Consider the following 25,427-nt stretch of genomic DNA (forward strand, 5'->3'; position numbering starts at 1 on the left):
TCAAAGAAATTAAGCATCCACTACGTTGTTTTATCGGTTGTTTTGCATAAAAGGTATGATTTTTTTTTTTTTTCGTTTTCTACTTATTGATTTTGACTAAATCGATGCAAATAATATAGTTAAATGTGGACCATTTGGGTTTATGGGTTTGTTTTTGTTAAGGTTTTGATGCAATCAATACTTTATTTAATTTTATGTGTATTTTTTATTTGTAGAAAAAGTGACGTGACATTAATTTTGAGTTTTTTTTTTTTTTTTTTTGTGATGGAATTGTGGTAAAAGAAGAATGTCAGTATTAGGGTGAGGAAATTACTCAGCACCCTTAGTTTGTTGACCTGGAATAGTTTTCATCACCGGGTTAACTTGGGTTATTGTTAACGTGTTGAATATTAACGAGGTTAGTGCAATTTATTTGAAATGTAAGAATGTGTTTGATAAAGTATTTGATAATGAAAGTGTTTTTACAAAGTGCAAAGGGTTGGTAGATGGGAGAACATTGACATGCCTTATGTCATGGTGCATCATATGGACATTTTTTTTTAATCTCAAAAGAGCAACTCATTTTTTGTATGGCATGATCTTCATTAGGATTTTTTGACACTTCAGTATTCCTTTGGACAATGAAACTTTTGTTTCTCTCAAGCCTACTGACCAAATCTGCACAGGGAGTCTGCGCTGCATGAAATGTATAAAACTAGAAGGCGTTTGGCAAAAACGTTTTAATGCCTCAGGTGCTGCTCCAGTCCATGATGACTCAACATATGAAGAGGCCAAGTACGCTCAGGCTACCACTATGCCACCTATTCTTATCCACAACCTTCCTACATCAACTACCGCTGGCCTCGAACACGGTGAGCCATCTTCCTCTGCTAGTCCATGACCATCCATGAAAGATCTTCTTGAAGCAATCCAAACTGTAGGTTGCAAACCTGGTGGGCTTTATGACATGAGTGCACGGATGACCCAAATGGAGGATCGCATGGTGCATTAAGGATAGACTCACAGTGATTGAATGATATTTCCCTCGTTCTCTTCCCATTCATGAGTAGAATTTCTTTTGATAATCACAAAACTAGGGAGAAAGGAATTTAGGTTTTCCTTATGTTTTCACCTTAATGTTTTTTACTTAAGTATTCATGTTTTCAAATGCCTTAACTGAGGTATGTTTTCACCTTAATGTTTTTTACTTATGTATTATGTTTTCATATGCCTTAACTGATGTATGTCACATCTTTATATCTTCATAACATGACCGATCAATCAATTGCCTTCAACATTTCAAATTTTATAGTGTATAGATGTAGAGGGAGTTTCATTCCACTGAGGCATAACCATAGGGGGGTTAATTAAAAAAGTTATACCTTAAAGAAAGGAAAAACATGAAATTTTTGTTATCATAAAAAAGGAAAAGATTGTTAAGCTCAATTGTAATGATCCGTTATTGGGTCTAAAATATTTTTTCGTTAATTTATGTGTGAAAAATATGCTACTATTTGAGTAAGGCGTTGGTAATATTTTATGTGGTAAAAAAAAATTAATAATAATAAAAAATAAGGGAAAATCAAAATTTTAAAAGGGATATTATATGTATATAAATGTGTATATATATATATATAACAATAGGTGTACAGTGGATAAAAAAAGGTAAAATGACAAAAGGGTGCATGGTTATATATGTGAGTGTGTACAAGTAAGAGGGGCAAATTAGGGAAGGTATAAATAGGGGGTGGGCTGGTAGACATTCCCCAAATCCCTCCTCACTTTCCTCCTCATTTGTTCCTTTGTCCCCTAATTTCTCTCTTTTTCACTTCTTCCCAATTGGTTCTTCTTCTTCTTCTCTAGTTTGTAGCTTCAAGGAGTGAAATTGTAGCAATTAGCAAGTTTTTCTTCTCCAAATTTAATCATCAATCAAGGCAACTTCCATTATTTTCATGCTCTTCATTTCAAAGTTATTAAATTTTTGATCAAATTGCGCATGATGTATGTTTTAGGCTATAACTTCTTGTGTTTCTATCCAAATTGAGATCCGTTTGTTGCGTTATTAACTAGAGTTCTTAAGCTTCATTTTTATATATTACTTGGATTATTTGGCCAAGTATTGAGCCTGTAAGTATCCTGTGAAATACTTATTCGAATATGAAATTTTTATTTTTGTGTAATATGTCATTGCTCCAATTTTTTACCTATAACTTTATGTGTTCATATTTAAATTAAAATCTATTTGTTGTTTTATAAACTATACTTCATGGACTTGTAATCGTCCTGTCAATCTTTGTTTAAAATATAAAACTTACTGTTTCTATGCAATCTGACGATGTTTCGATTTTTGGGGTATAACTTTTTATGCTTATATCTTATTTGAGATCTATATTTTTTTTCCCCATAAACTAGACATCCTAAGATTCATTTCAATATATTACTTATATGATTTGAATACGTTTTGAGTCCATAACAACTCTGTTAATCTTTACTAAAAATCTAGAAATTTGATTCTCCGAGTAATTTCCTTACTTCGATCTAACTTCTTATGGTTATTTCTGATTCTGAGTTCATTTGTTATTTCAAAAACTAGAGATTCAAGGCTTCGATTTGAGTATATTATTCATAACATTCGGTTAAGATACGAGCTCGAAATAGGCATTTGAAGTTATCATTCAAAATCTAGATTTTTTCTGAAATTTTGCCTAATTAATCATTTGTGTTTGTTATTCTACTTATGATTGAGATGATGTTTAACCTTATTGATTTTCTTAAATACTTGATATATTTTATTCAACAGCCTCAATGAGGTTTCGATTCACCCTATATTTCTTAAGAAATGATACATTTTTTTATTAAGATCCAGTGGTATGCAAGATCTTAGTGCTATCTTGCGTGTACTTTTTGTTTTTCCTTGGTTGTCAATTAATTATTTCTGTTCAGCTTTTGTATGGCCCTAGTTGTCATTAATAGCTAGGGTGTAGTCTATGTGTTAATCTTAATAACGGTTGGATATTTTGAGAGGTAAAAGCATGGTAATGAGAGAAAATTGATAAAATATTTATAATTATTAAGGAATGTACATTTATGCTTGGAAATTGATACATCATTTATGCTTTGGGGCACGAGCATAGTATTGTTATGAATTGATACATGATTAGAGAAAATTATTATGCATGAAAATTGTCATATGTAGGCATGTGTTGAAAATGTTTAAGAGTATAATTATGGATGCATGTGTTTAATCATAATCATAGTGGTGTGAGTAATATGTGGATCATGCATGAAATTATACATATTTACAGATTGAGTTGTATACATGATAAATATTTATCACACTTACTATTTTGCATTGCGGCTATGACTACATTGAGGGGAAAAAAGATATCCATATGATTGGTAAACGATGTATGGGGATATTGCTATCAGACTGCTTTATGTAACGGCTTGGTAAGGTAGGTGTGTACTACACAAGTGCCGACCTTTACACTAGGCGGGGACACTGCTAGTGGACCATGCCGATGACGTCCGTGTGGGCTAGGCGTGTGTTGTCAGGCAAAAGGGCCTATATTCATGATTTGTGTATATATATTGATAATTGTGAGCCTTAAGGCCTAAGGGTATATATATATATATATATATATATGGTTTAAGCATATTGGTAATGAGTGAGCCTTAAAGGCTCTATGCATATGTTTTAGCACGTGCATGTGTTACAAAGATGACATGAGGCATAGTGTAATACCCCGTATTGCGTAGTGTTGAGTAAGTTTAAGGAACTGAAAATCGGTTTGAGAATTTAGGTAGTCAATTGTCGAATCAATGGAAGGAAGTGCCCCGGAACGTAAATACCTAAGAAAAAAAGGATGTTATTAACGAGTATCTTGAGACAAGATTTATGACATTGAAATAAATTGGAATATGGATAGATTTCGATACAACTAAGATTTAGCTTGAAAAATTGAATGATCGTAAGGGACTTCTAAAAGGTCAACAAAATCTTGAGATGATGCAAGTTTTGCATAAGGAACAACCCTGAAGTGATTTTGAGATGAAATAAAATGATTCACGAGCAAAACGTGATCTTACACATGTTTTGGGCCTAAGTGTAATTTTTAAATTCTAGTTAAAAGGGGGTTGAAAATGATATTTTTTCTAAAATTATTGGGCTAATCGAAAAGCATGGGACTTGGGGGACTCAAGTGGTAAAATATCAAACCTTGAGGACTTGAAATGAGGGTCGAAATGGCATTTGGAAGAAGCTTGGGGGTGGAAGCGTAATTTTCAGAACTTGTTGAGTGAACACTGCAACAAAATCGGTCGTTGCACTATGCACGTCTTCCAGTCGCCGTAGAACCTTAGGGATAGGCCCCATGCCATTAAAGACGTATAAGGGATACTTAGAGGCTAAACTTGGCTGGTGATTAGTTAAGGGATAGCCGAATTTTAATATAAATAAGGCCGAGGGTTTCAAGCATTTTCTATTTCAAATTACTCATGTTTTGGAGTGTTTTTGAGAGATTGGTTAGAGGGCTTTTGTTCCTTGTATCAAGAGGAAGAATTCTGGAGAGTTTAGTGAGTTTTGGAGTCGGTTTGAGGGTGTTTTAAAGCTTGGCCGAAAATTACAGCGATCGCCAGAGTCGAACATTAAACTGATCAATCAAAGGCCTTCCGGTGATGTTTTCAAGGCAAGGAGAAGATCATTGTGATCGACTTGAGGTGTAAAGCAAGAAGGGTGAAGAAAATCGGGTATCGAAGTAGTCGCCGGCGATTGGAGCCAAAGAAAACGACCAACGCATAAAATGCACGCACTAGTCTTCATATGTAGGACATGCGTGAAGGCGCATGAGACCTAGGTATTTTTTAAAATTATTTTTAATATTTTTAGAAAAATACTTAATGATGTATTTATTTTGAAATTTTTAAGGAGAAAATAAGGAAAAATTATGAAAAAATAAATATTGATATTTCTTTGAATGAATATGATGTCTAGGGATCGTTGAAGCTCAAGGTTGAGTAATAGTACAATTATTGAGACTTAGCACGAAAATCGAGGTTGGGCATGAGAATCAAGGTACTATGAGTTACGTTCAAGATGGATGTTCCTACTTAAAACTTGGTTTATTGTGGGTGGTTTGACCCTATACTTGATTTGTTTATTATAATTGATTTGACCTGTGATAGGTTTATTTCATGTAGATGGTTCGTCCAAAATATTTTTTTACATGTGCATTGAAATATCGTTTTATGTAATGCACCGTTACATGTTGCGATTATGGCATTGGTGTGTATGTTGGAAATGGATAATGTTTTCAGGTTGCTTTTGAATGGGAATGTAATCCCTGACATGATTGTAGTGTACCGGGTTTTTGCGTTAACGTTGACCCTCTTGTTACGAGAGTGGTAACGATTGTTCCCGATATGTTGAGGAGATGCATTGATATTGCCCCTCTTAAGTTAAAGACTGTGTTTTGCCAATGTGTCAATGTAGTTATGTTGTCTTTAGAGAAATTATTTTTTCCCCGTGGTATGGGTTAAGCATTGTATAGGATTTTCTTGGGTTGGGGCATGTTGGGATATGTCAGTTTATTCATAGTCTTGCATATAGTCATGAAAAATTTTTGAACTATTACTTAGATGAGTCAATATCTAATTTGGACTATGTCCTTAGAATATTCAAACGTTTCAAGTGAAAGCAGCGATGCTAAGGGAAAAAAGGTTTTCGAGATGTAGCCATTATTTACATATTAGTTCTAAAGTAGGTCTTTGATTATGTGCGAGTTATTCAGTTGTTATGTATTTTGTTTTGAAAATATGATATAAAACGATTCTATGATTTCTATGTAATAAACGAAATATTTGCAGTTATATACTATTTGAGGTTTCGATCTTGCTTCCGCATATGTGATGATATTATCTGTCTAAACTTATTGATTTTTAAGTTTAATATGCTGAGAATGTCGAATTAGGATTGTTGGAGAATGATTTATGTTGAGTGTGTGTTGGAAAAAAATATATATATTCCTGAAATCCCGGGTTAATGCCACGCTTGGGAAAAGTAAGGTGTTACACATAACATGGGGGCCTATTATTGTGAGGCACAATACAAATTTATGTGTATGATGATATGTAATTGTATGTATAAATTCAATGTTTGTGGCCCTCAAATATATAAATGTGCATTACTATATAATATGTTACGAAAATGCATGATATGGTGAAAATATATATATGTCATGTGAAAAAACATATGCATAAGCAGGGGTGGAGCCAGGAATTTTTGAGCAAAAAAAAAAAACACAAAAAAATTAAAATAATATAATAATACAAAATATATCAATAAATTATTACAATTATTCTCGTCGCGTTTTCATATTTTGATAACGCCGCATAATAACATTATTATCAATTTCATTAAATACATCTTTTTCAATATACACAACCAAACTATCGTTCAACCATTGATCTCCAATTTGATTGTGCAACCGAGTTTTGACAAGTTTCATGGCAGAAAATACTCTTTCTACTGTAGCAGTAGCAACAGGAAGAATTAATACTAGCGTCAAAAGTTTGTAAACTAATGGATACACATCATTTTTTTTGTCGCTATCAACTTCTGCGCAAGATCACTAAGGCCTCGTAGTCCTTCAAAATTCTTGTCAGTACGCATATTAATAATATATGTTTCAAGTATATCATCAAGCGCCAAAAGATCTATTGGTAAAAAATCTTCAGGACAATACTCATCAAGTTGAATTAATTTATTCTTATCAAAAGCAGAGAATGAATCATCTGGACATAAGCATGCTACACAAAGGCACAATTCACTATTAACCTCAGAAAACTATCATTCAATTCCTGAAGTTGCATATCAATGACTGCATAAAAGAAATCCACTCGCAAAGGATGCAAATTTGTCATTTCTGGAGTGTTACGTCGTGAATGACCTGGAGGTTTATAAGTATCATTCATATTGGGAACATCAATACTGTGCTTCTGACAAAAAGAACAAACTGTTTCCAAAAAAGAATCCCATCCACTATCCCTCATTGCTTGAAGTTGTTCTTTACAAATATCCATTAACCTCATAGCATTGGCAATATCTTGATCTTTCTTTTGTAGCGCCTTTGACAATTCATTTGATATTCCTAAAATCTTTTTCATGAGATGTAAACTAAATGCAAAGTCAAATGTTATTATTAAACTCAACAAATTACGCGCTTCACCTCCTTTTCCAGAACTTGGAACATCATTAGCAATCATTTCAAGGACATCAATTGTTGGTGAAAACATGTGAATCAAGCTCAATAAAGAACCATAGTGAGAGCCCCAACGTGTATCACCGGAACGCTTAAGACAAGTTTGTTGATTAAGGCCCCGTTCACTTGATATTTCATCATGACTGAGTCCTTCAAGAATTTGGAGTCTTTGTTTTTCTCGAAGAAGATCACACCGTTTAGCCGATCCTCCAACAACATTCACAACCCTATCAACCAAGTCAAAGAATGCTTCAATCTCTACATGCTTGTTTGCTACGGCTACAAGAGCCAGCCAGTTGAAGTTGATGAGCAAAACAATGAATATAAAAGGCACTTGGGTTCTCATTTAAAATAAGTGCTTTGAGACCATTAAACTGACCTTACATATTGCCAGCTCTATCATAACCTTGACCTCTCAAACTAGATATACTCAATTTGTATCTAGAGAACAAATTATCAATAGCATCCTTAAGTGAGAGTGCTGTGGTACTCGAAACATGCTCAATACCTATAAAATGTTCAATTACACATCCCTTCTTATTCACATAACGCAAAACAATAGATATTTGTTCCTTAACTGAGATGTTACGAGATTCATCAACTAAAATAGAAAATAACCTATCACCAATCTCGTTGATAATAACATTTATTGTTTCAAAAGCTGCAGCACTTACAATATCTTTTTGAATGTTAGGTGATGTAAGTTTGAGATTTTTAGGAGCATTCTTAACAATAACCGCCTTAATCTCATCATTATGATTTGCCAAAAAGTTCAACAGTTTGAGAAAATTCCCTTAATTATTTGAATCTTCAGATTCATCATGTCCACGAAATGCAAGTCCTTGTCGTAAAAGAAATTGAACACAATCTATTGATGCACCCAAACGAATTTGATAGTCATTTCGTGTTTGTTGTGATTGCTTCAAGAAAATTACCCGAATATATTTCTCTTGATTCATAAAAGCTTCGAACATAATTCAAGCTTTATTGTGTGGACTATTATGACTTCCAACATACTCTTGAAGTTTTTCTTTCATTTTCCAATTTGAAAACCCCCTCTCAACAAAAGTGTCACTACTTCCTCGTTCCATAATTGGTTGGAAAAGATAACAATAGAAGTAAAATGTTGTATCTTTTTTTTATGCTATATTCTAACCAAAAAGGAAATTCATTAAACCAAGAAGCTTGGAAACGTCTCAATGTTGATTTTTCAATTTTTGTCTGTGAAAATTTATGCTTACAAGGTTGACAAGGACCCAATTGTATGTATGCTCTTCAAATTTCATCTCGGACATTAACATCATATTCTATAATTGGAATTCGTAGTCCAGGATCTATAGGAAGTTGAGTAACATCAATTCTATTATGAATATCTCCACCCCGAACATCTATTTTAACCTGAATATCTCTTTTATCATGAATTTCACTTTGATCCCGAGCAACATTACTTTCCACACCAATATCACTTTCTAGTTTTCCAATATCAGTTTCACTTTGATCCCTAGCAACATTAGATTTCTTTCTATTAACATTTTGCTCTTCAATAGAAAATTGAGTTGTCCTTTTGAAATATCTCTCCATAACTATTGACATAAAATTTAATAAAGAATAAAAAATCAACATAATTTCAAATATGTAATTGACAATTAAATTTAAATAAAAATAAAAAATAAACATAGTTTCAAATAGGACAGACAACATCCAATATAGAAAGTAAGGCCAGTGTCTCTCCACTAAACAAAGCCATCACCTTTGGCAGCCACAATAATCAATACCTTTAGCACTCACCACCAATCATCATCATAGCTTAACCATGGCCCAATTAATCATCACCCAAAATGCCTTATCCTAGTTGAAAAAGAAATGGAAAGAACAAAAATTATCTCACGTCTTGGTTAAAGTTCAATCTATCAAGTCTATCTCACTCTTGATTATCAAACACATGGCATGTCATCCATTCAGTACACAACCGTTAAATGAAAGACAGCCCCTGTGTCCTACCAAAATTCTTCACATATTCTTAACTTTCTTCTACCAAAATTCTATCATTTTTACTCTTATTAACAAATTTTTTGTTATTGAAAATCAATGTGGCAGTTGCTGGTAAACAAATATTTACAAATTTGGACCGGTGAACATGGAACTTAATTTACTCACTAAAAATTTAGAAATAAGTTTTGTGATTCAGTAGCCTACAAAAAATAGGAAAGCAAGAAGAACAGTTCCTTTAAGCAATATATATATATATATATATCTTTATCAACATTCTCAAAAGTTCTATTTCTCTCTCGCCCAATGTTCAGCATACACAAAAGACAATAGTCACAATACAATTCCTAAATTCTCTATACCTCTTAATTAGGCAGGCCCAACCCTGTGAGTATAAAATTTCATGAATCTGTAATCAAAAGACTTACCTCCTTATAAATCGGGGCCACTTTGACGGTGAAAATGTGATCGGATCGAAGATCAGACATCGATTTGTAGTTGAATGGGTTCTTAGTTCTTGCTTCAATGGAAGAGATGCAGTGGAGAGAGTGAGAGCGAGAGAGAGAGAAGAGAAGAGAGAGAGAGAGAGAGAGAGAAAAGTGAGCAAATGAAGGTTGGTGATGGTGAGGTGGGTGGCTCTCTGAACATAAAAATAAAAAAATCTAAAGAGAAAATAAATTATATATATATACAGTATAAGTTTTAAAATTAAAGGGTGGGCAATTGGCTTAGTGCTTAGGAAAAAATAAAAAAAAATTAAATTATATGTATACAGTAGCAATTTTTCAAATTGAAGGGTTGGCAATTGCCCATCCTTGGCTGTACGTGGCTCCGCCACTGTGCATAAGAGCGTGTCATGTTGTAAAGTATAGCATGGGTATGATTGCATGTGATATAAGACGTGGTACGTGAGCATAATGAGAGGGTCATTGTATGATGTGATATAAACTAGTATGGGTTTACGATAGGGTATAATATGTCATGAATGAGTCAAAATAGTGAGCAAAGCATATTGTTTCTCTACTTGTTGCTTCTCTTATGTTAAATGAGTTCTTCATTATTGCCTAATCATTTTTTATGTTGTCAGTTTTATGAATTTTATTGTTGCCGTTTATTGGATATATATTCACTTGTTAAGTTTTGTGGCTTATACTTGCTTCACATCATTCCAAATAAGGGAAAAGACATGGATGTGGGCGTGTCCAATGGAAAGGATTCTTGTGGGTTAATATATTTACAAAGCTCTCCCAACCAAAAGATTTGTGAGGGTGTTTTTTATGACAGCAAGAAAGGAAAGAGGTTAAGTTGTATTTAGGTTTTAATTGTTCCTTAAAATTGAGTTGTAACGAATGATGATGTAAATATTTATTCTAGTTTTTGTTGCATAATAAAAAGATGTGATGAGTTTTATTTGAGTTTATCCAATGCTCATTTATATGAATATGTGAGAAAAAAATGTGAGGAAATTTTTAGTATGTTTCATCAATAGTAGGATAATATGATTTTGATGATAACAAAAATTATTTATTGAGATGAAAATAATATTAAAGAAATTCAATTAGCTTAATGTGAAGAATAAATGAAAATCATGGATAAGTAACTTAAGTTAACTGATCATTAGACTTAAGTAGACTGAAGTTAATCAGAATCTTGACCTCTAATCTTATGTCACCGAGTCTCAACCAAAGTTATGTAGTAAATTTTTTGACAACTTAAGTAGATTGAAGTAGGAATTTTAGTCGAGCGAAATCCAACGAACATCTTAGATAGACTTAATCTCTTAAATTTTTACATATTTAAAAATAAAACATATAGGAGTTGTTCTTATATTCTCTTTTGAAATCACAATTTGATAAGCTTATTTTCCTATATCAAAATCTCATAGAAAAAGTAAAATTATTTTTGAAGAGAAAATGTAGTTTGACTTCAGATCTATCCCCTTATATATTTTGTTGATTTCTCTGATTTTCTTATCTCCCACTCTTATAAACCTTTTGTCTATCAAAAGTTTATGTTTAATTCTGATCTCAGGTGGTCTTCTTAGGCCTTTTCCCAACTTTCTTTGATTTGTCTTAAAAATTATTTTGAGCCATATATTTTTTATATACAAAATATATTTATGATATTTTTGTAATCAAAAGATATCTACAAATGCTAGAATAAATTAGGTTGTAGTATGAAAAAGCTTGAAGACTTTTTGAATTTCAAAATTGCTAATAGCCCTTATTTTTAATAACTAATTTTCTAGAGAAGAATATATATAGGGTGAGTATGTGGTTTCAAAAATAACGAACTGATTGTAAGAGCATTCAAATAAGAGTGATGGAGTTTAAAGGTTGGAAGTGTGCTGGCTAGTAGAATTATAAAAATTGGTGACTTGTTTGGTTTGTCTCTATTTGTAAGTTATGTTTTTACTCACTAATTGCGTGAGGGGTTTGTATTTGCTAGCAATGTACTGGTGGTTTTTGCTTAGGTAATGAATTGTATGTTAGTTCTAACTCTAATCAAAAGTTAGTGATATATTTCACCTAGTGAAAGGTCAAGCATAGTCTTGAGAGAGATGACATAGGCTTTTATAGCTGAACCTCTATAAAAATTCTCGTGTTATTTGTGGTTGCTTGTTGTTATTACTGTTCTGATTCCAACTTCAATCACTAAATATCAATATCACAATTTAAAAGTTTTCAACTATAATTAGAATTTTAAGTTTTTGAAAAATCCAATTCATCCACCCCGAGTATTTTTCTATGCAACAAATAAGGAACAAAACTACTACTAGTGGAACTCATCATCCTACTAGAAATAAGAAGAGACATTTTGCCATTTTGTGACTTGTCTAAATTAGAAAATATTTTTATAAATGTTTTTTGAGCCTTGTTTTGGATATTATGGTTTAAAACCATATTGGTGTTTCCCACTACATATGGCATGTGTTAATGATGGTTGGATGAGTAATTTGATAGGGTTTATTTTGTCACTCGTTGTTGAAGACATCATTTGACACTTTGTGAACAAGATTTATGGATTCAATTAAGTTTTTTATTAATTTTCAATTGAATTATTATAGTCACAATTTTTCATTAGGTTAAGAGTAATAACTATTAGACAAGAGTGTTAGTCTTGTACTCAATTTATTAATCAATTAAAATAAATTTTTTAATCTTATAATATCATTTTTACTCGAGTAATCAATATTTTAATTGAATAATATCATTTTTCTTTGAATAATAAATATTTTTAATTGAATAATATTTATGCATTGAAATCTATTAGGGGTGTCAACGGTTCGGATTGATCCGGTTATATAAGAATCCAGTAATCGAATTATTTTTAACAGTTCCAAAAAAATAAAAATCGTAACCGAACCATTACATATATAAAACCAAACCATGATCAATCCATCGCATCGGACTGGTTTCGGTTCGGTTTCAGTTCTATCTAATTTAGCTTCTAAATATTTTCTCAAAATATGAAATTACAAACAAATTTGTTAATTAAAATAAACCCATAACTTCGTTAATGTTTCAAATCTTGAAGTAAAAGTAGAACAAAATAATTCATAGACTACTTCATTAAATTAGATTACATTGACCATTTAGTATAACAATAGTGCATAAAAGTCTAGAAATAAAAGGGTTCATGAATAACAATAACCAACAACAAAAAATAAATAAACAAAAACTAGCAAATTAAAATTGCAAGTAATAATATATTTATGTGTATGTATATATATACCCAAAAAATTATAATATATATACAAGTATAATATTGGTTCCGATTCGATTCAAACCACGGTTTAAAAAGAAAAACCAGTAACCAAACCAAATATATTGGTTCTTGATTTTTTAGATATAGAATCTAACCGTTGAGCCATAGAATCAATCCAAAAGGCACGGTTCGGTTCAGTTTGGTTCAGTTCACCGGTTTTCGATATTTTTTGACACCCCTAAAATCCACTTACAAAGTTTAATTGAGTAAAAGTTGTTATTAATTGAGTAATATGTTTTTTTTTACTCGAGAAACACTTATTCTTATTCGAGTAATACTTATTTTTACTCAAATAACACTTATTATTACTCAAGGAATACTTATTTTTATTCGAGTAATACTTATTTTTACTTGAGTAACAAAATCTTTTTAATTGAGTAGTATTTCTAACTGAAATTTACTCACAAAGGCTAATCAAGTAAAAGTTATTTTTAATCAATTAATATTTTTTTTACTTGAGTAACACTTAATATTGGTCTAGTAATATTTATTTTTACTCAAGTAACAAATCTTTTAATCGAGTAATATTTCTAAACTGAAATATACTCCATGAAGTTAATTAAGTAAAAATTATTTTTAATAGAGTAACATTTTTTTTACTCCAGTAACACTTATTTTTACTCAAATAACAAATGTTTTTAAATTGAATTTTGCTCACAAAGATTAATCAAGTAATATTCGTTTTACTCTATTATTCAAGTAACATTTATTTTTACTCAAATAATAAATATTTTTAATCGAGTAATATTTTTGAACTGAAATCTTCTCACAAAGATTAATCAAGTAAAAGTTGTTCTTAATTGAGTAATATTTCTTTTCATTCAAGTAACACTTATTCTTACTTTAGTAACATTTATTCTCTAAATTACTTCTATCTGTTTGTATTTTGTTATTTTCAATTTTTTGAGTTTTTCATTTTTTTGGTTTGAGCAACTATTCGATTAGTTTGATTTAGTTTTTTGAAAAAGTTAGGTATATTTGGTTTGGGCAATTTGGTCAGTTTGGTAACCGAATAAACTAAATGTTCATCCCTAAATTTAGGTATTTTTCTTTGAATATTTTTAGATTTTTAAAATAAAAATTTAGGTCTTATATGAAATTCATTTTTTTTAATAATATTTTTAGGTTTTTTAAATAAAATTTCTAGGTCTTTTTATAAAATTTAAGTATTTTATGAATATTTTTATGAAATTTAATTTTTTTAAATCAAATTTGATATTTTATTTTCATATCAAACCACCCTTCCATACCCACCTCATTCTCCTTGCCTCTCCCATTTTTTTTTTTCTTTTTTCTCTCAAATTTCACCTAAATTAGAACTGGTACCAAAATTCACTGCCTGCTGCGCTACTCCTCATCCTTGTGATCGTCGGCCTCGCTTTTCCTCTTCCTTGTGACCATCAGTCAAGATTCTTCTCCTTCTTAAGCTTATTCATCGGCCACGTTATTTCTCTTCCTCTCGATCACCAACCACCGTTCTTCTTCTCTGCTAGATCAAGTCTTCGAATGATTTACAAAGAAGGGATGTAGACACGGGCTGATTTTCCTGAAAAAATTATTCTAACTCCCTCCCTCATGAGAAAATCTTTTCCAGCAAAAGTGGGAAATAGTCATCACGTGATTAAAAATGAAAAAATAATTTAAAATTTGTTCAATCAAACACCTCAAAAGTTAGGATTTGGGTGGAAAATAATAATTTTTCATGAAAAATGTGTGCAATCAAACGCATCCTTATTTTTACTTAAATAACAAATATTTTTAATCAATTAATATTTTTAAATTGAAATGTGCTCACAATGATTAATTAAGGAATATTCTTTCTACTCTATTATTCGAGTAATACTTTTTTTTTCTTGAATAATAAATATTTTTAATCGAGTAATATTTTTGAACTAAAATTTACTCACAAAGGTTAATAAAGTAAAAGTTGTTCTTAATTGAGTAATATTTTTTTTTACTTGAGTAACACTTATTCATACTCCAATAATATTTATTTCCTAAATTACTTGCACTTTGTTATTTTTGATTTTTTTTAATTTTTCATTTTTTGGGTTTGAACAACAATTCAATTGGTTTGATTAGTTTTTTTAAAATATTATGTGTATTTGGTTTGAGCAATTTGGTCAGTTTGATAACCAAATGCTCATCCCTAATTTTAGGTATTTTTTTGAATATTTTTAGATATTTAAATAAAATTTAGGTCTTTATGAAATTTAATTTTTTAATAATATTTTAAGATTTTTAAATAAAATTTCTAGGTCTTTTTATAAAATTTAGTTATTTTTATGAAATTTAAGATTTTTTGATCAAATTTGGTCTCTTTTTTCATATCAAGGATAAAATATTAAAACTTTTAGTTGCTAGAGATCAAATATCATATTTATATATTAAATGTAATGTGATGTGTCTTATTGACATGATATTTTACGTGACGTAAATAACGACTTCATTTACTCTAAATTATAGTAAAAAATTAAAATAATCATTTTTAATAATTTAGATATAAAATCTTGATATTTTACATATTAAAAATTAAATACTATATTTTTAATTATTGATGAACCACCCTAAACCCTAAACCATCCTATATTTTCAGCCTATATTATATTATGAACTCAATTTTTATGTCATTTAAATTGAGAATTTACTTATAAATAGACACACTTTGTTAGAGGCTAAAGATAAAAAAGTAAATGATTATTTTAAAATATCTTTGTTGTAGAAAGCAAATTTAGAAAAAAATAAAAAATAAATTATTTGTGCTAATAAATATATATATATAAGTTTAGTCATTAAACATTGAACAGTACATTGAGTTTTTTTTGGACCAAAAAGTAAAATTCCTCATCTTAAAGGTCCTGCAGCTCAACCCCAAAATTTCTGCAAGAGAGATAAATCACAGAATGCAGCAGTGAGATTCGAACACGGGACCTATGACTAGCTATATAGCAGCAGAATCCAAAACTCTTTGATACCAACACATGTACGGTTTCAACCGCTGGGCTATGCCCGTGGGGGCGTACATTGAGTTTTTGATTTATAAAAAAAAATAATGTTATTAGTGTTTATGAATAATTTAATTAATACCAGTGGTGAACCCGTGTGATACACAGGAGAATTTAATTTAAAAATAAAAAATAAACTTATTATTTTAAATAATTGATAATTATAATTTTTTTAATTTTAAATTATTTATCAAAATTTAAATTTAATTAATTATTTGATATTCAATATGCTACCGGAGAACACTTTTAATTCAATGTACTGACATTTAATGTGCTAAAGAATAATTAATACATTAAGTAGGTCACTTGATAAAATATCTATAAATTTTTTATTTATTATATTATATTTATTTATAAATAAATATTATAAAATCTATAATATATTCACTCAAAGACGTTTATTTTCTATTTATTATATTATAATTATAAATATAAATTAAAACTCTTAAATATGAGTAAGAATCAATTTTTTTAATAATAATAAAATTTTAAAAATAAGAATTTTGATTTCTTTCATAGTCTTAAAAATGTGATACCTTAAATATTAATTAGTATTGAAAAACCCTAACATTTGACAACCTTAAATGATTTTTTATGAATTTGTTAAGATATCACATTTTTAATATTATAATATAATTATTAAAGTAATTAATAATTAATTAATCACTACCTTTGATTTAATGCAAATTTTTGAGGGAAAAAATTTACCATTGATTGATGCTTGACAAAATATTTTGTTTGACTATCATATTTTAATATTATATAAATATGTATAGAATAAAGTTATAAAGATAATATTTTAAATAAATAGACAATTTTCTATGACTTAATTAATAGTTTAAGTTTTCTATTAATATTTTTCATAAAACTCATGCAAATTTAATACAAATTTTAGAGACAAAAAATAGCTTGGTAGATTTTTGGAGGGAACAAAAATTTGCAAACTATTATACTTTAATATAATATATTATATATTATTATATTATACAAAGATAAAAATTTATGTAATGAATAATTTTCCTTGACTTAGTTAATATTTTAAGTGTCTATTCATATTTTTCATAAATAATATTTATTTTTGATTAATTAATAACATTGAAAAATTCATACAAGTTTAATACAAATTTTAGATGTAAAAAATAGTTTGACAAATTTTTAGAGGCAAGAAATATTTGCATACTATTCTACTATATATTATACTATTCTACTATAATATATAATATTTATATTATATTATATAAAGATATAATTTTATATAAATGAATAATTTTCTGTGACTTAATTAATAGTTTAAGTGTCTGTTCATATTCTCCATAAATAATATTTATTTTTGATTGATTGACGGATTAATTAAATATTTAATATTCTCTTAATAATGTATTGGAAAACTCATGATTAGCATTGAAAAACTCGTGTATTTAAAATATATTATTAATTTTACAATAATTAATACATATTATTTCAAAACAATTGAAAGATTTTAATTATTAACGCAAATTACAAAATATAAATTATTAATGTAATAAATACTAAATGTAAATCATTAATATAAGTTTTGGAAAAAATTTTGTTACTACTTATTATTTCAAAACAATTGAAAGATTTAAATTATTAATGTAAATTATAAAATATAAATTATTAATGTAATAAATATTAATTACAAATCATTAATACAAGTTTTGAAAAAAAATTATTTTTTCAAGACTATCTTACTTTTATATATATAAAGATTATTTCAAAACAATTAAAATATTTAAATTATTAATATGAATTATTAATATAATAAGTATTAAATGCAAATCATTAATGTAAGTTTTGAGAAAAATTTTATTACTACTTATTATTTAAAATAGTTGAAAAATTTATATTATTAATATAATAAATATTAATTATAAATCATTAATTTGAGAGAAATTACTTCTTCGACGCTATCCTACTCTATATATATAAAGATTTTATGTTTGGAAAGGAGCGCTACTTGTAACAATTCGCTAGCGGCCTCAGGGTCAGTCCCATTTTAACCGCCAATTCAAGAAAGCGAAAGCGAAGTCGAAACGGGGAGAGAGAGAGAGAGATGCAGCAAGCATCAGCAACGGGAGGTCCGACGCCGGCAGCGGCCAAGTCGGTCCAGTCGCCGCCAGATTCAGGGGAGTCAGTCGAGGCGCCGCCAAAGCAAGTGGCTCTGGCGATGGACAGGCTTTCACAGGCCGGCCGTGTGATTGCCGACATAAGGCTCGGCGCTGATCGCCTCCTCGAAGCCCTATTCGTGGCCTCGAGGCAACCCCAGCAGTCCCCCAAACCCTTGCAGTCGATCCTCAAAGAAGAGGCCTCCATGCGAAACTGCCTTCAGGAACTCCGCACCATTGGTAACTTTTTCTCTGTCAGACCTCAATTTTGCCTCTATTTCTAGGCCTAGGGTTCTAATGCTAAATTAATTACACCGAATATTGCCAATGTTTGTGAAATTAAGTCCCTACTTCATTGCATTTGTAAAATGTTTGCTTTCGGTTTCGCTGGTTTCAGATGTTTTCGCTAGTTTTCATCTGGAAACTGGGATATTTTTCTGAAGAAATTCCTCAAACAGTTTGCTAGATGATTTCCCTATGGTGTGTCTGAAACAGTAGCACAGAACAGGTTTGGTAACTGCAACCAAATGCAGGCGAAAGTTTTGAATGATTATTCCACACCAGTATGTTAGGTTTACTCTAGTGTTTTGGTATATATGCTGGTTTGTTTGTGATCAAATTGGCATACAGAATGCATTTGTTGGCATAATTCAAAACCCGCGTACACCTATGCAAATTCTATTGGAACTTGGATGGACACAACCCCGAATCCTTGACAGGATACACACCGAGCTGGTGTTTTTAAAGGCTCCAAACGCAAAGGCCTTCTACATCTCAATTGTAAAGTGCAAGCGCATGCTCTATCAGAACAAAATGGATTTCAGAAAAGTAAAGAGATAATATAGTAACTGCATTTAAATTACTAGATAATACTGTCAAGATAAAAGTTCATGCTAAAAGAGAACAAGAGAGGGCTTTTTTTTTTTTTTTTTTAAATTCATTTTCAATGGTTTATTCTGTATTAAGGAACTCATCTTCATCATTGGAGTTATTGTTCTCATCATATTCCTTGTTAGCACCATCTAATTGACTTCTTCAACCAAACTGGCTGTGAACTAGAAGTTGAAGCTGGTGTTCCATTTGTTGCTTTGTGCAGTGATTTTAGGTCTCTAAGCACAGGCAAGCCTTCTACAGCTTAAGTGCAAAGCGCAAGTGTGTTCTCAATAAAAACAAAACACAAAATGTTAAAAAATAATATCATATTTGCATTTAAATTACTAGATAATACTGTCAAGACAAAGATCCCTGCTAAAAGAGAACAAAAGAGGGTCTTTTAATTCATTCTCAATGATTTAGTCTGTATTAAGAAAGTCATCTTCATCTTGTAGTTATAATTCTGATCATCTTCCTTGTTAGTGCCATCTAATTGACCTCTTCAACCAAAACTGGCCGTGAACGAGAAGTTGAAACTTGTGTTCCAGTTGTTGCATTGCCTCCTTTACTTCTAATACTAAATCTAGACCCACCCTTCAACTGTAGCCATATTAGCAACAACACCCTATGTCAAAAAATCATGACCAAATACTGAATCATTTTATTATCACTCCAAGGTATTTATATAATAGATGGGTGCACTGTTATTAGAATCTTATGATTCACGATTCGAATTGATTCATATAGAAATCGAGTCGAATCTATAAGGTGAATCTAAAATCCCTTAGAATCGTACGATTCACGATTCGACTCGATTCATATAGAAATCGAGTCGAATTTATAGGGTGAATCGAAAATCCCTTAGAATCAACTATGAATTGGACAAATCGACTTTGAATCGCATGAATAGCACAATTTGTTCGATTCATCCAATTCGGGCGATTTCGTCTGCATGTGCGCTTTAATCAAATATTCGTTCGATTTGGCTATCTTTGAAAACAAAGAAGATGATGAAAATGATGATGCTCTTGAACTTGAAGATGAAGATGATTGATAACTGGTGAAGATTATGGACAATGGAGTTTATTAGTAACCTTATAGTTGTAGGCTTTTTTTTTCTAGCTTGTTATTTTGAAAGTGGTTTGGTTTGGTGCAATTTGAATTTAAAGGCAACATGAATATACTTTTGCCTTTTGGTATAATTTTAAACTTAGCAAATATATTTAGAAGTTTATTTATCTATTTATATTTAAAAGAAATTATTTATTTTTTATGGATATATATTATTTATAGTTGAAATTGAGAATGTGTACCGAATCTTACGATTCGATTTGATTCTCGATCCACGATTCATAAAATAAGAATTTCGATTCTCGATTCGAATATCGATTTAACAACTATGGATGGGTGTGTTCTGGTGTATTGGGGTATACAGTAATATTTTTTTTTTTATACTGCAACAACAACAACAACAACATATCCAGCCGTGTGGGGTTGGCTACATGAATTCTAGACTTTTATGTGGGTTATATCCCAACAGATAGTTTGTCTAGAATTCATATTTGGATCTGACTAGATTTTACGCTGGTTGTCGACTACCTAACGTAACTCTCCTCTTTTATCCGGGTTTGGGACCGGCAATGGATAATATTCCCTGGCGGAGTAATGATGAAATGAAGTTTCAACACCATCTTCATATGGAGAAGTTTCATGAGATGGTGGTGAATGAAGATAATTGATATAGTTGTGTTTTATCACTTAGTTGACATGGTGAAACCAACAAATACAATATGGAAACACAACACTTTTTTTTTTTTATATTGCAAAACAGTAAAAATCAAAAAAATAGATAAGCATGCTTAAGCGAGCCTTGCAATTAACAAAAGAGTGATGAATTTTAGTGCTTAAGTTGCACTTTGCTTTAACAAGAAAAAGCATTAGTATTGTGTTTTGCACTTTATTGGTGCTTAAGCTTGCTTAAATGCACTTTTAAGTTTTAACAACACTGCACTAAGCACATATAAGCACCCTCAATTCAAAGCACTATCCCGAGTAAGGGTCCTATTGGCCTTGCATAATCACTCTCCTCCTAGCAAATTTGAGCTAACTCGGCTGAGCAACCTGAAAGCACCCTCCTTTAGTTGGCAGTCCATTGAGAAGGCCAGCGTATACTTTTGTTGACTTTCTCCACTTAAGAAGAATCTAAAATTTCAGAAACACTCCAATGTGAAACCATCTATAGTAGCCACCGATAGAAACAATTGAACACAATGCATTTAGCCTACTCTACTGTTATCCTAGGACTAAGCGGAATGACTCTTGGATGATATATGCCTCTCTCAACACTCTCAAATCCACCCAGCGATAATAGAAATTGAAACAAAAAATATAAGCAATCAAAAAAACAGAATGAAAATAAGAATAAGAAACAATCAAACCACAAGTAATAGGCGCGGATTTATCCTGGTTTGGTTTCTTTTGAGGAAACCTACATCTAGCCTTCAAAGAGCCCTCTTAACAGTCTTATTAAGGAGAAGAAAGACCAGTACAACAGCAAGATCTCCCCCCTATTCCCGAGTACAAAAACAACAACTTCTCTCCCAAGATTACAAAGCTAAAAAAAACAGAACTCTAGCCTTCCTCTCAGAGAATACAATGTACTTGTTATAATAGAAGAGAATAGAATGGCCGCACACACCTCTTAGCACACTATTTATAGAGTTGGCGGTTATCTCTAGAGAAGACATTAGATATTTACAGTTTATCCCCCCCAATTTTCATTAATTACAGTTTGGGATATAAACTTCTATCTAATTCTTCAATGGCCCTCTAGCGCACTGCCATCACTCACTGCTTTCACTTTTCTTCTTCTTATACCATATACGACAATATTTCAACAAATCTCCACCATTGTCTTGAGTATACTTCAGCCTTCATCCATCAAGCCTTGGCCTTTCAATAGATGAACTTCTCATGCTCTTATCTTGCTCTTCATATGACCTGCTGCTCCTAATCACTCAAAAAACACAACACATCAAACAAAACAATGCTAAAAAAAACATAACAATGGACCACCTTTGAATAAATTCCAACTGCAATAACTAAACTTGCAACTCTCATTAGATATTATCCTCCTCAAGGGATTTCCTAATGAACATATTCTTAACACCAATATGATTGATATACTACATGGTGGGACTAAAGACTAAGCCAAAATGGACTGCCCATTGGTTGTTTTAGCTTTTCTACCTAGTCTTTCCTTTAGGGTTCCCTTCTACACATCAAATGCAACATATATATCCTAAAAACATATCTCTTCATCTAGGTACACTCCACCATAAACTAAAATCCATACTTGATGTTATTCCTTAATCCCAAAGGGTCCAAACTTTTACACAGCATATCAACACCAGTGAACTGATAGACCACCGATTCACTGGACATACCAAAGGCGTCCAAGGAATCAGGGATAGTTTTGGAATTAGGAAAATGAGCTGTTAGATGAGGGGTAGAGTAGGAATTGCAAGGTTGTGTAACAGCTTTCATGTGCAGATTCCAATTCCATTAGAGAATGAGGAATAAAAGAGAGGTGGCGGTGGTGTGAAGAATTTTTCAGAAAGTAGGAGAGATCAAGGGCCTCTCGAATTGCCCTGTTTTCTTTCTTCTTCGGTTGTAATCGGTTTGGACTTTTGCTTATTGAATCAAGTATTCTTACAATTCTTAGAATTCTATCATTTTGGTATCAGAGCATTGCGATTCCAATGGTGAACTTAACGGATTGGGTGGGAGATTTAGAGAAGGGGTTGGATAGCGTACAATTAGGCGTGGACGCTATGAAGAGTGAATCGAATGCCATGAGAAGTGAGATTCGATCGGTGGAGAAGAACGTTGCTTCCTTGTTGGAACAGTTCGAATGGATGAGAGCGAGATGGGAGGAGCAACAATGAGAAAGGAAGAGCAAGGAGAAGTGGGGAGAACAATCACCTGGTGTAGGTGACTCGGAGGCGACGCCCGAGATGGGTGGGAGGCGAGCTGAAACGGAGGGGGTTGAGGGTGGCTGGCGATCAGAATCTCGCGGACGCCGGCTGGAAATGCCGCTCTTCGATGGAGGTGACCCAGATGGCTGGATTTTCAGAGCCGAGTGATACTTCTCGGTGAATGGGTTGACTGATATGGAAAGGGTGGATATAGCAGCTGTATGTTTAGAAGGACCTGCCCTCTCGTGGTTTCATTGGGAAGAAAAAAGGCGGAGAATGAGGACTTGGGAGGATTTCAAGCTGTTGTTGCGAAACTGATTCTGACCCACTCAAGAAGGGTCGGTAGAAGAGCGATTTTTAGCTCTTCGGCAAAGGGGGACTGTCTCGGACTACCGTCAAAGCTTTGAGGCATTGGCATTGCCTTTGGAGAATCTGCCAGAAGCGGTGCTAGAAGGGCACTTCATCAACGGTCTCAATCCGGAGATCAGGGCTGAGTTGAGGGTGTTGAGGCCAAGGTGTTTGGAGCAAATGATGGACCTGGTGCAACGAATAGAGGAGAGGAACCTGGTGCTTTGGGGAAATGTAGCTGGACCGGCTTCAAATAGAGGTCAGTCCGCTTCACTCGCTATTCCAAATTACCAGCGTGGGGGACCTCAGCTCCAAGCGCAACTTGCTCCTAAATCTGTGGAGCAAACTTTCCCTATCCATTTCGGCCCCAAAATAGTGGGAGGGTGAGTAACCAGCCTTGGAAACGGCTTAGTGAGGCCGAATGGAAGTCCAAGCGAGATAAGGGTTTGTGTTTTAGGTGTGACGAGAAGTATATGATTGGCCACAAGTGTAAGAATAAAGAGTTGCAGGTGATGATGATTTATGATGAAGAAGTAGAGGAGGAGGAGCAGTGGGTAGAGGATGGAGATGCCAACCAGTGCCTTAGCCAAAAGAGGGAGGAAGTAGGGGAACCAGTCCACGGGGGTGAGGTTATTGAGCTGTCCATGAATTCTGTGGTAGGATTGACAGCACCCCAAACGATGAAGTTAAAAGGGGAGATAGAGCAACAGCCAGTTGTGGTCTTGACTGATGGAGGAGCAATCCATAACTTTATTTCTGTGGAGCTGGTGCAGTTGTTGGGCCTAAGTAGGGAGGAAACAGCCGGCTATGGTGTGATTATGGGGACGGGAATGGCAGTTCAAGCGGCTAGAATTTGCAAGCGGGCGAAGCTTCAGCTCCAAAACTTGCAGATTGTGGAAGATTTCTTACCTTTAGAGCTGGGAAGCTCGGATGTGATTCTGGGAATGAAATGGCTAGCAGCGGTAGGTAAGATGAATGTGGATTGGAAGACTCTCACAATGAAGTTTCAAGTAGGAGACATGGCTGTAACGTTGCAAGGGGATCCTAGCTTGAGCAAGACCTTGGTATCCTTAAATGCTATGGTGAAAGCATTTAAGAAGGAGGGGGAAGGAATGCTGCTGGAATTGGGTACATTGGCAGCTGAAATTGAGGAAGATCCGAGGGCAGTTCCAGAACTCCTAAGGGGCGCATTGGCTGAATTTAGAGGGGTGTTTATTGCTGAGGAAGGGCTGCCACCAAGCAGGGACAGAGACCATGCCATAAACCTCATTCCGGGATCATCTCCGGTGAGTGTAAGACCCTATCGTTATCTCTATTTACAAAAGAATGAGATTGAGAAGCTGGTGGGAGAAATGTTGGCCGCGGGGATCATTTAACCCAGCTCCAGCCCATTTTCTAGTCCGGTATTATTGGTTAAGAAGAAGGATGGGGGGTGGCGCTTTTGTGTTGATTATAGGGCCTTGAACAAGATAACGGTTCCAAACAAATTTCCCATTCTGGTAATAGATGAGTTACTTGATGAGTTGCATGGTGCTAGGGTTTTTTCCAAACTTGACTTAAAATCTGGTTACCACCAGATTCGGGTTAGGCCCGAGGATGTCCCGAAGACGGCATTCAGGACTCATGAAGGACATTATGAGTTCCTAGTGATACCTTTTGGATTGATGAACGCTCCAGGCTACTTTCCAAGCATTGATGAATGAAATTTTCAGAGATTATTTGAGGCGTTTTGTGTTGGTGTTTTTCGATGATATCTTGGTGTACAGCAACAATTTGGAGCAGCATGAATAGCACCTAAGATGTGTGTTAAGGGTGTTAGCGGACAACCAACTGGTGGCCAACAGCAAAAAGTGTGTGTTTGGGCAGCTGGAAATTGAGTATTTGGGCCATGTTATTTCTTATTTGGGGGTTTCAGCTGATAGCAACAAGGAGCAAGCGATGATAGATTGGCCTACTCTAACAACGGTAAAGGAATTGAGGGGGTTTCTTGGGCTTACGGGGTACTACAGACGCTTTGTGAGAGACTATGGTAAGCTTGCTCGGCCTCTAACTGATAAATTAAAAAAAAACTTCTTCTTGTGGGATGCGGCTGCTGAAGTTGCC

At 32.7% G+C, this 25,427-nt stretch overlaps 1 protein-coding gene across 4 annotated transcripts in view; it reads left to right on the plus strand.

Annotated features, from left to right (window-relative positions):
• The first annotated feature begins 17,987 nt into the window (after positions 1-17,987).
• Positions 17,988-25,427, plus strand: part of LOC127810120 (mediator of RNA polymerase II transcription subunit 27) — a 36,257-nt gene continuing 28,817 nt past the window's right edge. For all 4 annotated transcript variants that reach the window (XR_008025361.1, XR_008025362.1, XM_052349391.1 and 1 more), the window contains exon 1: positions 17,988-18,366. Coding sequence is in view for 2 of the 4 variants with exons in the window: in XM_052349391.1 (XP_052205351.1) it covers positions 18,075-18,366 (292 nt within the window). In the remaining 2 variants the exon portion in view is untranslated. The remainder of the gene's footprint in view (positions 18,367-25,427) is intronic.

Source organism: Diospyros lotus, chromosome 9 (genome assembly GCF_014633365.1).
Source record: "Diospyros lotus cultivar Yz01 chromosome 9, ASM1463336v1, whole genome shotgun sequence".
Classification (NCBI taxonomy): Eukaryota; Viridiplantae; Streptophyta; class Magnoliopsida; order Ericales; family Ebenaceae; genus Diospyros; species Diospyros lotus.